This window comes from Pan troglodytes, chromosome 7 (genome assembly GCF_028858775.2).
Source record: "Pan troglodytes isolate AG18354 chromosome 7, NHGRI_mPanTro3-v2.0_pri, whole genome shotgun sequence".
NCBI lineage: Eukaryota > Metazoa > Chordata > Mammalia > Primates > Hominidae > Pan > Pan troglodytes.
Window position 1 is genome coordinate 48,070,636 of NC_072405.2, and position 16,662 is coordinate 48,087,297.

A 16,662-nucleotide genomic window follows, 5' to 3' on the forward strand; every position below is an offset into this window, starting at 1 on the left:
TACTAATCCATAAAGTTTTATTGGCTCTCCTATGACACTTATTCATGACACTGCTCTCTCTTGTTTAAGCTCCTATTTTCCAAAGTGCCCCATTGCTGTTTCATTTGTGCTCTTTCTTTTTATAACTTCTAAGTGCTGGGACACCCCTGTATTAATAAAGAAAACATGCTTTTTTTTTTTTTTTTTTTTTTTTTTTGAGACGGAGTCTCACTCTGTCACCCAGGCTAGAGTGCAATGGCATGATCTCTGCTCACTGCAATGTCCATCTCCCGGTTCAAGCAATTCTTCTGCCTCAGCCTCCCAAGTAACTGGGATTAGAGGCACACGCCACCATGACCTACTAATTTTTGTATTTTTTTTTTAGTAGAGATGGGGTTTCACCATGTTGGCCAGGCTGGTCTAGAACTCCTGACCTCGTGTTTCGCCCACCTAGGCCTCCCAAAGTGTTGGGATTACAGGCGTGAGCCAACGCGCCCAGCCCAGGCTTTTCTTTTTTTAAGAAATCTATATTTTTTCATAGGTTATTTTATCCATGTCTATAGTTGCAAATAGCGTCTATGCCCAATAGCTCCGATATTTGTTTCTCTGGCATTGTCACCTGAACTCAAGTCCAGAGTCTGATGCTTTATTCAGTGTTTCTTCTTAAGTGTATTTTATTGGCACCTTAAATATAAATTCCCAATACTCTTGATTATTCTTCCCAAAAACACCCCTCACAAAGTATCACACAGTGTTTCAGAATGTGGACTCTGTGGCCAATCAAAACAAATGAGTTAAAGTCTTGGTTTTGCCATTTACAGGTTGTTTGTCCTTGTAAAAGATTTTAAAATTATATGCATTTTAGTTTCCTCCTTGCAATATGAAGATAAATGTTTTATTTATCTCATAAAGTTGTGAGAGTATTATACATGTAAAGTACTAAAAACTGTGCCTATCCATAGTTTGTACTCCTAATAGTTTCAAATTCACTACAGGGAAATTCCAACTGCCTAGTTGCTCAGGACAGAAACCTTGAGGTTATCTTATATTTCTCACAAACCCCTTATCTGCCATGAAATTTTGTCAAATCTGTCTACTTTCTATATATTCAATATGTGTTTTCCATAACAACCACTTACTCACAGACTTTATGGTCTTTCATTACAGATTAATGCAATAGCCTACTAGCTCATCACATGCTTTTCCTCAAAACTCAATCAATTATATTTCCTAAAAAAGTGGCAATTTCATATTACTTCCATGTTTAAATTCACCTATAGTTACTCAATCATTCAGAGCAAAATCAGTGCGATGTATTCACCAACTCCTCTGAGGTCATTCTCCTCATCAACCTCAACTCACTCTGCTCAAATAGGTGGACTTCTTACTGTCCCCTCCGTCAAATATTCTACTATTTCCTCTGCCTGGAAAACTATTCCTTAGTATGCATGCACGGTTCCCTTTCATTCATTTCACATGTCTATACAAAATTTATGCAAACGGATATTTCCAAGCACACGTTAAAAATACCGCTTCCTTACTACCCTTTATTCCCCTTACTGACATTTGTTTTACTTCAGAATATTTACCAACAACTGGAATGTTACTAATTTAATCATTCATTAACTATCTTCTGCTAGTTCTTTTAAAGGAGTGCACTATTGAAACCACTTGCTATAAATAATAAAGTTTAATTGTGTTATAATTTTGATTATTCTAAGTAGTATTAACAATGTTTAAAAAGATTATAATCATGATGGCCTATATTTTGATGGAAGACATTGTTAATAGGAATGTGATGAGTTTTAAGGTAATAAACTTGATGGTATCAAACTCTAGTCATTTGGATTATCACAAGAAAATGTTATTCACTCGAAGACCTCGAATAAATTTAGAATTTTTGAAAAAACTAACAGTGTTGGTATGACTTTTTGTGTGGTCACATCCTGGCTGAACATCCCCTTCAGTTCCATCAACCTTAAATAATGAATTTATTATAAATTGCCAAGAATTCAAATGATTACTATCTAAATACAAGGAACCATATAGAAAAAAACGGATAGAAATTTAATATTACTGAGAACCAGGCAATGCAAGATACATTTACCATGTGTGAACTGGTTTATAGAGTATACACTTTCTGGTAATGAAATTAACATTGTCATTAGAAAGTAAAATATCGGGAGGGATAGCATTAGGAGATATACCTAATGTAAATGACGAGTTAATGAGTGCAGCACACCGAAATGGCGCATGTATACATGTGTAACAAACCGCACGTTGTGCACATGTACCCTAGAACTTAAAAGTATAATAAAAAAAAAGAAAGAGGGGAGAGAGAACGGTAAAAACAAAAGAAAAGAAAGTAAAATATCAAGCATAATTGCATCCGATTAGAGTATTTTTTTGCAGCTTGAATCTTCATGGAGATTTGCTGGATGTTTTCATGCTCTATTCTCTCACTTTTTTTTGATAACGGAGCCTCTGGTTGTTAGTTGAATGCATGACTTCATTGTACAATGTCTAAATTTCTCAGTTTTTAATAAATGAGTGAACATATATAGAAGTCAAATAATTGACCTAAGATGAGCCATAAGTTCAAGTTCTAGGAGGTAATGAGATAGACATGTTTTTGTAAGCTCCTTTATCCTGTTGGTCACTTTAAATTTGGTTAATTGTTGTAATTAAAACTTCCATTAGGGATATGAGATTATTTTGGGAATGGAAGCCACTGTGTAGAAATACAGTGTGAAATTATACTGTGAAACATCACACAATTAATAGAATGGTAATTTCTCAAAATAAACTTTTCTTTGATTGTAGCCATTATTCCTTTGTGTTTTCTGTAACTTGCAGCAAAATCTAAATACAGACTTAATCCCAATATAGATCTCAATCAAAATATTTCTTTATCAACCACATTTCAACCATTCATTTTCTCACCAAAAAATTACAAAGTATTTGCAAAAGAATGAAATGTTCTAGTAACAATACAATACAAAATAAAAGAATGGAGCATCTTTTTCCTTAATCCATAATCAAAACATCAAAACATGTGTCTAATATTTTGTATTTTACAAAAAGTATGATTCGCTAGGAAGAATATTAATATAACCTATATTTAAATATAATTTTGAAGGAATTACTACAGGCATCTTAATTACTAACTAAAAACAGAAAAATAACACCTCAACACATTCTCTCACTTTCTGTTGTACATGATGGAAGGAATCAATTTGAAAAAATGAAAAACAAAGAAAGACAAAACTAAACACAATTATTAAATAAGTCTCATGAAATTCAAAAGATAGACATCTAGAAAGTATATTTTTGGACCATAGCAGATATTAAATCAGATAACAAAAAGATATTTAGGAAATCCACAAATATTTGAAAATCAACTAACCTACATCTAAAATTGCTAGACAAAGAAGAAATCACAAAAAATTGAAAATATTTCAACTAACTGGAAATGAAACACAAAGTATCAAAAATGTGTGGTGTGTAATTGAAGGTCAAGTTCTAGGAACTTGTGATTAGAGAGAAATGCACAGCTTTAAAGGGTTTACACAAAAAGAAGGGAGGTTTAAAATCAGTTATTTGAATTTTTACATTAAAAATCTAGAAAAAAAGATGAATAAACTTACCACAAACTAAGTAGAAATAAAGGAAAACAAAGTAGATAGGCCACAGGAAAGAGTCAATGTCATTAAAATATGATTCTTTAAAAAAATGAATTAATTTGATAAAATCTAAGTTAGAGTGATTATAAAAAGAAACTCAAATGATCAGTACCAGAGATAAAAGAGGGCATATCACAAATTATCCCATTGACTTTTAGAGGAAAATAAATGAAAGCTATAAAAAATTTTATGAAAAATTAATCAATTTTGAGGAAACAAAATACTTATTAGAAAAGGAAAAATAACTAAAATCTAAATATCTCAAAAATGACCAATTAAACACCTTTCCAAAAAGAGTTATCCAGGTCCGGACAGCTTCACTGGTAAATGCTATCAAACAATTTAGAAAGAAATAGTATCAATAGTACAAAATCTCTTTTAGAAAGTTATATGAAGCCAGTGTAACTGTGATACTAAAACCAGTCAAAGGAATTGCAAAAGAATTACTACTAAAGATCTGTATCACTCATTAATATACAGGCAAATATACTTTGCCAATATTAGGGGAAAAAATCCAGCTACAAAAAGGATTAATACATTAAAAGGATAATTCCTCATTCCTTGATGCAGTTTATCTCAGAAAAGCAAGATTATTTAAACAACTAAAAATGAATAAAATGTATTTCAATGTATCAACAGAATAAAGTAGAAGAAACATATGAGCATCTCAATATTTGATAAAATATATTCATAATGAAAACTCTGATAAATGAGGGTTACAAAGCTTTCTCAATCTGATTAAAAGTCTCTCTGTAAAACCTTCAGTTAATGTATTTATTGGTGAAAAGTTACAAGTCTTGCTCATAAATCAGAGTGAAACAAAGACAGCCACACTTCAAACTTTTGTTTTAAATAGTACTCGAGGCCCTAAGCACTGCGATAAGGCAAGATATAGATGTTTTAAAAATATAAACATCGAAAAGGAAGATGTATTTATAATATATAATTACATGTGAATACAATTCTCATGAGACTAAATTAGAAGTTCCAGAATAGAATACGTTAGTGTAGCAAAGCTGCAGGATACAAGCTCAATAAAAATTAATCAATACCATTTCTATATACTTGTCACAAACAATTGCAAATTTCATAGTCTCATAAACATGGTGCAATTAGAAAAACAATAAGAAACCTATTTCCAAAGGAAAAAATAAAAAACAAAACTAAGGAACGGGTTCCAACCGTGATGGGAATAACTTATTAGGCATCCTAACAAAATTACCTATTTCAAAATTGAACAGAGAATACTTTGACATTATCCAAGAGGATGTGGAGGGCCCAAAGAACTTCTTATATTTGTGATTTTCTTATCCTTCCTATCGTTTCTTTACCATTACAACTATTGTAATCATTATAATCAACATTGTAAACAGCTATACTGTGGTTGAAATAAATAAAAGTTTAATGAATAATGCTCAACATTATTAATACAAACTATATAAATGTCATCTGTCTTTGTTTAGATTGGCCAGGAGAAAATACTCTAAAGCATGAACTTGATTGCAGGAATTTTATGTGGGTGGTGATCCTAGGAAGCAGGAATAAGGGTGTAAGGATGAAGAAAGAGAGGGGGAGGAAAGGTTGATATCAGCATGTATTATTGAGATGGCAATAATGACTTCTTTCTGCGGGGCCCACAGGAAAATGTACAGAATATCTTACAGAATTTTCCATAGTTGGTCAGGAATCTGGTGTTTCACTAAAGTGGCTGAAGTTTGCTCCTAGAAAAGGAGTGTGTACATTTCATTTTAAGACTTTTTTTTACAGTGTCCTAGGAAAAAGGCTGGTTGACATTCATAGATGTCAAAGACCTGGTCCTTGAGTGCGTCTTTTGAAGTAAATGCTTTTCTGGTGGAACTTGAAAATAAACATCTGAATGTGTTGTGCCCATTCTAAATAAATCCACATACTTCTTCCCCACACTTTCTTGTCTTTAAATGTCCAGTTTTATAGCATCTAGATCGTTCACCTAGTATCCACGCTATTTGCCACAGCATAGGAATCTGTGTAGATTTCAATCTCTGGCACTTCTCTCATACAAGGTGGAAAACCCGACATATTGTTTACAAATATGTGCATGGGGCATGGGGACATTTACCATCCCCACAGTCTTTAGGTCTAAATCTAATAGGACTCTATATGAAACTGACTTTTAAAAAATACTTCAACTAACATATTAAAATTGGACTGAGGTTTGTTTTTCTCCATCAACCAGTTTTAGAAAATCCCTACAAGGATATTAGTGTATGGTGACTGAGAAATATTGGTACAATAGATGTAGGTGACATGAAGATCTGGGATCCCTGTTCCCTTATTTACTTGTACTATCTGGACCTTCTCTAGCTTGCTCCCAGATTTACCATTTTGGTCATCAGATAGATTGATATGCTCACTTGATCTTATACATATATTTTTGTGGCTCTAAAACACCTATTTTATGATGAAAACAGTAAACTTCAATAACATAGCAACTTACTATTTCCTGGATGCATGCTCAAGGCTGCAAGAGCCCAATAGCCCATTGGAAGCTATAGCAGAACTACAGGTCTGCACTGCAAATCTCCTACTGATACTTGCCAGATATTCCACATGTACGTAATCTACCAGGAATATCCTTAGCATCATTGTATTTAAATAATCACAAGAACCAAAGACAAGGCATCTTGCACCACAGCCTGGACCTGCTGCAGTGCACTTTTCACATTATCTTTTGCCAAAGGTGCCCTTGTTGCTAGCAGATCATGTATTGATGTAGGCCCACAATCCTTTCATAAAGGTTTGTTTTCTAAAGCCACTCTGGGGTAACTATTTTAGGACAGGTCCCCCATCCCTGCCACCCCAAAAATCAGAGCCTGAGACAAGAACTTAAGCACAAATATTTTAGGGAGCAGCAGTGTGGGAATGGAGACAGTGAGATGTTTCCTGCTGCAGGCAATGAGGCTTGATTCTCTAACACATCTGAGAAACAAACAATGCCTCCAAGAATATCCATCAGAAAGATAAAAGGCTGGCTCCAGTTACTGCCTGGTTTCCTTAAATCCCCTGGCTATTTGATCGTATTTCTACAAAAATTCATAATGTACTATAAGAATAATGTTGATATCAGCAAAAAAAATTCACTAGATCGTTAAGGCCTGATTAGAATACTGCAAACGACTTTCTCTCATGACAAAGAAAAAGCTGAATGGCAGCATCTCTGAAATCAACAGATGCTGAGACTTCAGGCTGAACCAAGGCAAGTTGAAGGAGACTCATGCAGACAAGTTCATACTAATAAATACTTTTTGTGTAGTGATCTCAAGCTTGCATTTGGCTTATCAAATTATGCATCAAATTGTAAAATTATACAAGTAAACATATTGATAAATGTAGTGTTAGATCACATGTGAGAAAGCCAGTGTGACATTTGATTACAAGTGATATTGAGATAAATATGCATCGTGGGCATTGGAATACACATTTTGGTCCTGGAGTCCTCAGTCACAGCTGATCGCCATTATTATTTAACAACTTAAACTTTCTTCAACTAAATACATTAAAATTACATTAAACTATATATGTAAAGTATAAAAGTCAGAAATCTTACATTGCTTCTGGATTCATAATGCAGACAGCTCCTGAGCACTGGCATTTGTTAATGTCATCATAAGTGATCCCCATACTAAGGCTCAATAATTGAGCTAAAATAACTGCAAGTGATTCCAGACTTATGATTCTGGGGTGCTGAGAAAAAAAAATAGATGTACACGTTTTGGGAGATTATTTTGTTTACTGGGAGAACAATGCAATTATTAAAGATCACATGATAAAATGGAATAGGGGCATCTGTTATCCCAAAAGTGCCATCCTTGTTGGCCTAACTCATTATAAATGTAAGAAAATTATGAAAAATAAAATCTGAAGTTTCATCGGTATGTAAATGGATGACTCATTTGGTGGCCTCAGACAAAGAAAAAAAATTGCCCCAGGAATTTGTTAGCTATGTCTAACAACAATTACAGTCATATTTATATTCACAAAAGATAATATTGAAAGATAAATGCATAGAAAAACATAGTGTCAAATTATGAAATTTGGTCATTACCAGAGGCTGGGAAGGGTAGTACAAAGTGGGGGATAAAGAGGAGATGGTTTAATGAGTAGAGAAACACAATTAAATAGAATAAGGTCTAGTATTTCTAGGACAATAGTGTTACTTCAGTTAACAACACTTACTGTATGTGTTGAAATATGTGAGTGGAATTGAAATGTTCCTAATGCAAAGAAATGATAAAGGCTTGAGGTGATGGTTATTCCAATTATCCTAATTTAATCATTACACATTGTATGCCTGTACCAAAACATCACATCTCCTCCATAAATATATATAACTATTGTGTACCCATAATAAAAATTAAAATTAAAAAAATTGATTCCTCAAAGATAATATTTTATATAGCCATTTCATAAATGTTTTTATAAACTCATAAGTTAACTCACTGAATTAATTAATATTATGGTAATAATGACTGATATAAGAATTCTGACTTTTCAGTTGTTTCAATTTTATTGGGAAAACTAAAATATATAATTTATATTTATATAATTTTAATATATAATTTATATATTAATTATATATATTAATTGTATATATAATTAATATATAATATATATTAATTATATATATTAATTATATATAATTATATTATATAATTAATATATAATATATTAATTATATATTAATTATATATAATTATATTATATAATATATAATTAATATATATATTAATTATATATTAAATTAATAAATAAATAAACATATAATTTAAATTTATAACTTCTCTTTTTGTAAGAGTAAGATGCTTATTATAGCGCATTTTGATCACACTATAACATGAATTTTGGGAAAAATCCACATATCCTGCTACCCCTTCAAATATATCTACTAACATTTTGATGAATATACTTCATGATAGGTTTCTAGGTATACATTTTGATTTCTTCTGTTGCCTCTCTAAGTCAATTTTCCATCATTTTCTACCTTGCCCTCCACCCCAAAAAGATGACACAAATGGATTATGTCAGAGGGATGCTTTGCCCTCGAGTTTTACCTTGATTTTTTCTAATGGAGAGAAGAGAATGAGATGTGAATGAAAGTGAGGTATTTACTACATCATTGCAAGGATGCTTACATCTCTTTGAACCCTTGATGGGACGTCTACCTTCTGTCTGTGACTCTGATAAAATGACTCCCTTCCCTCCATCAACACTTGGTACCAATTAAAGTTCTTTATTACTTGTGTGGAGGTACTGCAAAGGCTCCACATTTTGCATGCACATGGATAAATACTCCATTTATCAAATTTCCACATTTTAAATGTATCATCTGCTTTCAGAGAGACAGTGTTAGGAAGAAGAAGGAGGAGGACGAGGAGGAGGAGAAAGAAGAAAGGAATGAAAAGGAGAAGGAAAAGAAGGAGAAGAAGGGGAAGGAGAAGGAGAGAGAATGATTCTACAGGGAATAAATTGAAGGATTCAGCTGAATTTCAAGAGGCTAAATACTGTAGTAGTATATTAATACTGGTACTGTTATTTTAAACCACCCTATTTTTGAGATATTGTAGAAAAGGCTTGTTGACCAATAAATGCATCTTTATACTTTTCTCTTTTTCTCCTGTTTCCTGTTATCTCTTATAATTCACTAAGATGGAAACAACAAGATCCAGTGATTTCACTTTAGGCATTTGTATAAAAGCAGGGTTTTTTTTTCCCTTCATGTTCAGTTGCTCTTACCTTCCCTGTATTCTTACTAGTACATACATTTTTGATCTTTCCTTTTATTGTATTTCCTTTCAAAGACACTTTCAAATGTCTTTGATCATTATAGGATCAAAATACCAAAGACTTGATGGTTTAATCAAGAGAAATTTATTTCCTTGCAGTTCTGTGAAATTTCGCAGTTCTAGAAGTCCAAGATCAGGGTGCTGGCAGGGTTGGTTGGCATCTGCTGAGACCTTTTTGGCTTGTAATAGGTTGCCTTCTTGCTGGCCTTTCCTCTATGTGCGCATGGAGAGCCTTATCTCTGGTGTCTCTTCCTCCTCTTCTATGGACAGCAGTCCTATTGAATTAGAGCCCCCCACCATGACCTAGTTAACCTTTCAGGTCCAATCTCTGAATATAGTCACATTGGAGGTTAAGGCTTCAACATATGAATTTAGGGGGGACACAGCTCAGTCCAGAGTAGTATAAAAAAATTTTAAAGGTATGGAAAGCAGTAAGAGAATTTCCTACAGGTTCTTGTTATTATTATCTCTGATTTGAAAGGCAAGTGACAATAAAGCACAACTTTATTTAACACTGAATTTAAAAAATATATATTTAGGGACAAAAAATTTCAACAGAGCAGACAATTTTCTTTTGGTGAATATACCTGTTTAGAACCATAGTTTTCAAATAATAACAGCAACAAGCATTTATTAGGCTTCTTATATGCCAATCATCAGACTGAGAAATTTGTAAACAAGTGGGGATTTATTGAGACTTGTTTTTTGCATAACATGTGAGCATTCTCTATAAATGTGCCTGCCATATAAGTTTTTTTAAAAAAACACTCGTCTCTAATTTTATGTATCAACATTCTATCTATGCCTTTTTTTTCTTTAATGAACACATGTTATGTTTTGTTCAACTCATTATTTAGTCAAGGAACTGGTAAGATGTTCACGCCAATTTAAAGAGTGTATTAGTCTTCTCTCATGCTGCGGGTAAAGACATACCCAAGACTGGGTAATTTATAAAGAAAAAGAGGTTTAATAGACTCACAGTTTCACATGGCTGGGGAAGCATCACAGTCATAGTGGAAGAGGAAGGAAGAGCAAAGGCACATCTTACATGGTGGCAGGCCAGAGAACGCGTGCAGGGGATCTCCCCTTTATGAAAGCATCAGGTCTCATAAGACTTATTCACTATCACAAGAACAGCATGGGAAAGACTCACCCCCATGATTCAATACCTCCCACCGGGTCCCTCCCATGACACATGGGAATTATGGGAGCTACAATTCAAGATGACATTTGGGTGGGGACAGAGCCAAACCATATCAAAGAGCATTTGAGAAGCTAGGAGTATATTAATAAACATGTTAGGATAGAATTGTAGGTTTTAGATACAAAACTGATTAGTGTTTTAGAGAATAATAAATAATAATATGTGGGTTATCTCATCCACCAGAGAGAAATTATTTGCATTTCTACCAGACAAAAATCTGCACATTAACCTCTGCCACCCAATAATTGCAAACAGCCCAGTCAATAGAAAGTCAAGTCCAGAATATCATTGAAAGAACACTTAATAATTTATTTTGCCTATATTCACAGCTGTTTCACTGTTTGCATTCTATTTCAGCAGATTTTTAGAATATACCTACATATATGTTCAGGATCATTATACAATGCTACTAAGATTTTGTTTCATCTTAAGTAATAGAAACAAAATACATATGGATTTTTATTTAAAGAATATTTTGCTGCTTTATATTAGTATTGATATATAAATTAGCCTATGGTTGTTATTTTTTGGTCTTTCTCTTACCCTTTAGGGGTTAAAATTCCTGTGATATTACAAATGGGTTTGAAACTTGTAGAGAAAATGCGATCAAATAATCTTTGCCTTTTACAGTTGAAACTAAAACATTGTTATCTCTTTCAATTATTGCCCTTTGGAATTATTATAAAGCTTGTTTTGTGTGGTGCTTTCATACCTTTTCTTTTTTTTTTTTTTTTTTGAGATGGAATCTCGCACTCTCGCCCAGGCTGGAGTGCAGTGGCGCCATCTTGGCTCACTGTAAGTTCCTTTCATACCTTTTAAATAATGTTTCGGATTTGATACAGTTTCATATACATATCAATGTGTGTGTTTATATGTTTATGTGTAGTTATGTACCCATATGTACACATTCATGTATGTATAATTTATGTATACTTATGTGAAAACACATATATACACATGTATTGGGGAAGTGCATACGTGTGTACTTGTGTGTGTGTGCACATGTGTGTGTGTGTCACATGAACCTGTATAACTACTACTTTGTACTAGACACAAAATATTTTCATCACTCAGGAAGTTCTTTTCAGCAAGTTTCCAGGCACTACCTCCACATAAAATAGAATCTTTATTTTGATCTCAGTACAATGGCTTATCTTTACTTGCACTTTAGCTTCATAAAAATGGCACCATTAAGTATTTATTATTTTATTTCTGGCTAGTTTTTCTAAAAATATAGTTTTGGAAATTCATTAATTTTGAGTGTAACTGTACTTCTTTTAATTTCTGTGTAGTGCACTACAGGATATGGATATTCCACAATATGTTTATGAATTTGATGGATAAAATGCCTCAATATTGTTGATACTAATCTCTCTTGATCTAAAGTTTCCATAAAAAGCAATAAAAATCAAACAGTTTTGTTGAAATTGCAAGCTGATTTTAAAATGGAAATGCAGAGGACTTGGAATACCTAAAACAGTCTTGAAGAATAACAGACTAGTAGGGTTTACACTACCATTTTTGATGTTTCACTATCAAGGTAGAGTCCTTATGACAACGTGGTGTTGGTGGAAGGACATACAAAAACACCAATGGTCATAAAAGATTCTGGAAAGAGGCCAGCAATATGGCGACTTGATCTCTATTACAAAGGCACAACTGTATTTATTTGGAGGAAAACTAACCTTTTAAATAAGTTGTTATGAAGCAATTACCTATCCAATGTGAGCTAACTGATTCTGTCCCCTATTTTACACCAAACAAATTTCTTTAATGTGGATTATACATCTACATTGAAAGGCAAATCAATCAAGCTTGTGTTAGAGGATAGAATAGCTTCATGATCTTAGAATGGGCAAACATTTCTTGAAGATGTCTCTTTTTACATTAAGTTTGCTGAGAGTATTCAATCTTGCTTTTTTTTGTCCTAAGTCGGTTCTAAATTTAACAAATGTATCTTCTGTATCTATTTTTTAATAAAGTAGATTATAATGATTGATTTCAAATATAAAATTCATCTTGTATTCCTAGAATAATTTCTATGTGTTCACCATGTCATACTCTTTTGATATATTGCAGAATTCTTTTTGTTAACGTATAGTTAACATAAATCTCAAATCATAAAACAAGGTGAGAATTAGCCCCTCCTTTTGTATTATCTAAAGTAACTTATTACAAGCATTAAATATTTTGGAGCCATTTTTTGGAAATCATGTGGGCCTAGATGTTTTGTTTGTTTTGAAGGAAAGTGTTTTAATTGGAGACTCAACTATGCCAATGGTTCAATGGTGATGCAGATTTACTTTTCTATTTAATTGAGAAAATTTATTATTCATAAAATTTTATCCATATTTATTGCCATTAATTGGTTGAGGATAAGCCGTCTTATATGTGTAATGTCTGTATGATCTGTGGTGATCATGTCCCTTTATTCAACTAATATTTGGATAATTTGTTTTTTCAGCTTTGTTTGAAATAAGATACCCATTTTGGTAGGTTGTTATCACTTGTATATATCTTCAAAAAATTAGTTTGAGCTTTGATGATTTTCTTCATTATATTTTGTATTTCATTGATAGCCAATATTATCCTTAAAACTTATTTCCTACTTTATAGCATCTCTTAGCTTAACTCACCATCTATAATGCTTTTTGGAGATGGAGTTAGATCATCTACATTCAAACTAACCTTATTTTTATTTATACATTAAAGCTATAAATGCACTACCTCTCAGCTCTGCCTTTTTGGGATCCCATAAGTTTAGATACGCTGTATTTTTAATGTCACTTAGCTCAAAATGAGTTATCTCATTATTTTATTTGCAAATCTTTTGAGATTTTTAAGTGATATTTCTATTAGTTGGTTCTCATTTAAATCCACAATGCTCAGACACTTTTCTCTGTAAGATTTCAATCATTTAATATTTATTGATACTGCTTTATTTCTCACCATATTATTTGCTTTGGTAAATACTCTACATTAGCAATGTTGCTCTTTGGTATAAGATTTTAGAAATATATATTTTGATAAAATGAAAAATTACATTGCTGAGGTAGGTTGTTTTTTTCCATTCTTAAATATGATTATGGACCTCTTTTTCCTTTATTCTCTGACATTTGCTCTATATATTTTGAAGCCATGTAATTAGATGCATACAACATTATGATTGCTATCTTCCCCTTCATCATAATTAAATATTCCTCATTATTTCTTCTAGAACATCCTTCCTTTAGACTACTGCTATGGACCAAATTTTCTCCCTCCCACTCCAAATTCTTATGCTGAAACCGTGACCCCTAACATGACTATATCTAAAGACGTATAATTGTCGCATTGTACCCCTTGAATATATATGATGTTTGTCAATTAAATATTTTAAGGCCAGGCACAGTGGCTCATGCCTGTAATCCCGGCACTTTGGGAGGCTGAGGCGGGCAGATCACAAGGTCAGGAGATCAAGACCATCCTGGCTAACACAGTGAAACCCCGTTTCTACTAAAAATACAAACAATTAGCCGGGCATGGTGCTGGGCACCTGTAGTCCCAGCTACTCAGGAGGCTGAGGCAGGAGAATCGCTGGAACCCGGGAGGCAGGGTGAGCCGAGATCGCTCCACCACACTCCAGCCTGGGTGACAGAGCGAGACTCTGTCTCGAAAAGAAAAAAAAAAATTAAGTGAAAAATCATATGCTGATTATTCTTTCTTGTTTGTACTCATCCAAAAACTACTTGTGCTGTGGTTTCACATATAAACTTTTAGGAAGGAGCAGCATTGGAAGGATACAGACTCTAAATTGCAATCTACAGCCCTGCAGGATTAGGTAGAAAGGGTGGTGGGAATTTAAACATCAAAAGACAGAACTTCAACTATTTTCTTCAACATCTTTCTTCTGTGAACATTGTCTATAGCTGATTTTTCCAGTGAAAGGGCAGGCAAAATAACTATGGAGAATAAGAAAGAATACTAGAAAAGCTTTCTTCCAATTGTCATCACTAAAGAGACCATTTTTCTCTGCCCATGAGGCACAAACTGTCCAGTAAATTATGGCATTTTCTTCTTCCTGGAAGCTAGCGTGCCTCTAATTTAAAAATTTTGTTGTGATTGTTGAGACGGGGTCTTGCTCTGATGCCCAGGCTGGAGTGTAGTGGTGCAATCCTGGCTCCCTGTAGCCTTGAACTCCTAGGCTCAAGTGATCCTCCTACCTCAGTTAGGACTACAGGGGCCTTCCACCATGCCTGGCGAATATTTATATTTTTTAAAATTACTGTAGAAATGAGTTCTTACTATGTTGCCCATGCTGGAAGCCCGCCCTATAGAGAAAATCAGTTCTGCTCTCCTCTTTGTTAATCAGTGAAGGCCTTGCACTCTCCATGGGAGAGTCTTATGATTTCTTAGTGTGGCATGTGATGAAATAAACAAGCCAAATTCCAGCATTTGAGACCAGGTAAATCACTTGAGCATAAGTATAAGCCACATTCTCCAAACTTGTTCATAAATATTGAAGATTAATTTTTGTTGAGCATTTTCTTCATATGTTGTTGGCCACTTGTATGTCTTCTTTTGAGAAGTGTCTGTTCATGTCTTTTGCCCATTTTTTAATGGGGTTGTTTGTTTTTTGCTTGTTCAATTGTTTCACCACCTTATAGATTCTGGATATTAGGCCTTTGTCAGATGTATAGTTTGTGCATATTTTCTCCCTTTCTGTAGGTTGTCTGTTTACTCTGTTGATATTTCTTGTTGTGCAGAAGCTCCTTTGTTTAATTAAATCTCACTTGTAAATTTTTGCTTTTGTTGCAATTGTTTTTGAGGACTTAGTCATATATTATTTGGCAATGCCAAAGTCCAGAATGGTGTTTCCTAGGTCTTCTTCTAGAACCCCTTATAGTCTGAGGAGTTACATTTAAATATTTAATCCATCTTGAGTTAATTTTTGCATGTGATGAAAGGAAGGCATCTAGTTTTATTCTTCTGTGTATGGCTAACCAGCTAATCATTAGAGAAATGCAAATCAAAACCACAATGAAACACCATCTCACACCAGTCAGAATGGCTCTTATTACAAAATAAAAAACAACAGATGCTGATGAGGCTATGAGGAAAACAGACTGCTTATACACTGTTAGGGGGACTAGAATTAGTTCAGAAACTGTGGAAAGCAGTTTGGAGAGTTCTCAAATAACTTAAAACAGAACTACCATTCAATCCAGCAATCCTATTACTGGGTATATACTCGAAAGAAAATAAGTCAATCCCAGCACTTTGGGAGACCAAGGCAGGTGGATCACGTGAGGTCAGGAGTTCAAGACGAGCCTGGCCAATGTGGCAAAACTTTGTCTCTACCAAAAATACAAAAATTAGCTGGGCTTGGTGGTGAGTGCCTGTAATCCCAGCTACTTGGGAGACTGAGGCTGGAGAATTGCTTGAACCCAGGGAGGTGGAGGTTGCAGTGAAACGAGATTGTGCTATTGCACTCCAGCCTGGGTTACAGAGACTCTGTCTCAAATAATAAAAAAAAAAGAAAGACAGAAAGAAAACAAATCATTCTACCAAAAAGACACTGGCACTTACATGTTTATCATAGCATTATTTACAATAACAAAGACATGGAATCAGCCTAAGTGTCCGTAAATGGTGGATCGGATAAAGAAGATGTGGTACATATAAACCATGGAATACTATGCAGCCATAAAAAGAATCATATCCTTTGCAGCAACATGGATGCAGCTAGAGACTATTATTCTAAGTGAATTAACTCAGGAACATAAAACCACATACTGCGTGTTCTCACTTATAAGTGGGAGCTAAACATTGGGTCCACTTAGACATTAAGATGGTAACACTAGAAATCAGGAACTACCGGGGGTGGAGGAAGGGTTGAAAAACTAACTAGTGGGTACTATGCTCAGTACCTGGGTGACAAAATCAATCATATCTGAAACCTTAGCATCTCACAATATACCCAGGTGACAAACTT

General features: G+C 33.8%; 1 protein-coding gene across 1 annotated transcript in view; it reads right to left on the reverse strand.

The window, feature by feature from the left end:
* Positions 1–16,662, reverse strand: part of ADAM2 (ADAM metallopeptidase domain 2) — a 94,244-nt gene that overhangs the window by 25,963 nt on the left and 51,619 nt on the right. The window contains exon 11 of the mRNA XM_519722.8: positions 7,249–7,385. Coding sequence (XP_519722.5) covers positions 7,249–7,385 — 137 coding nt within the window. The remainder of the gene's footprint in view (positions 1–7,248; positions 7,386–16,662) is intronic.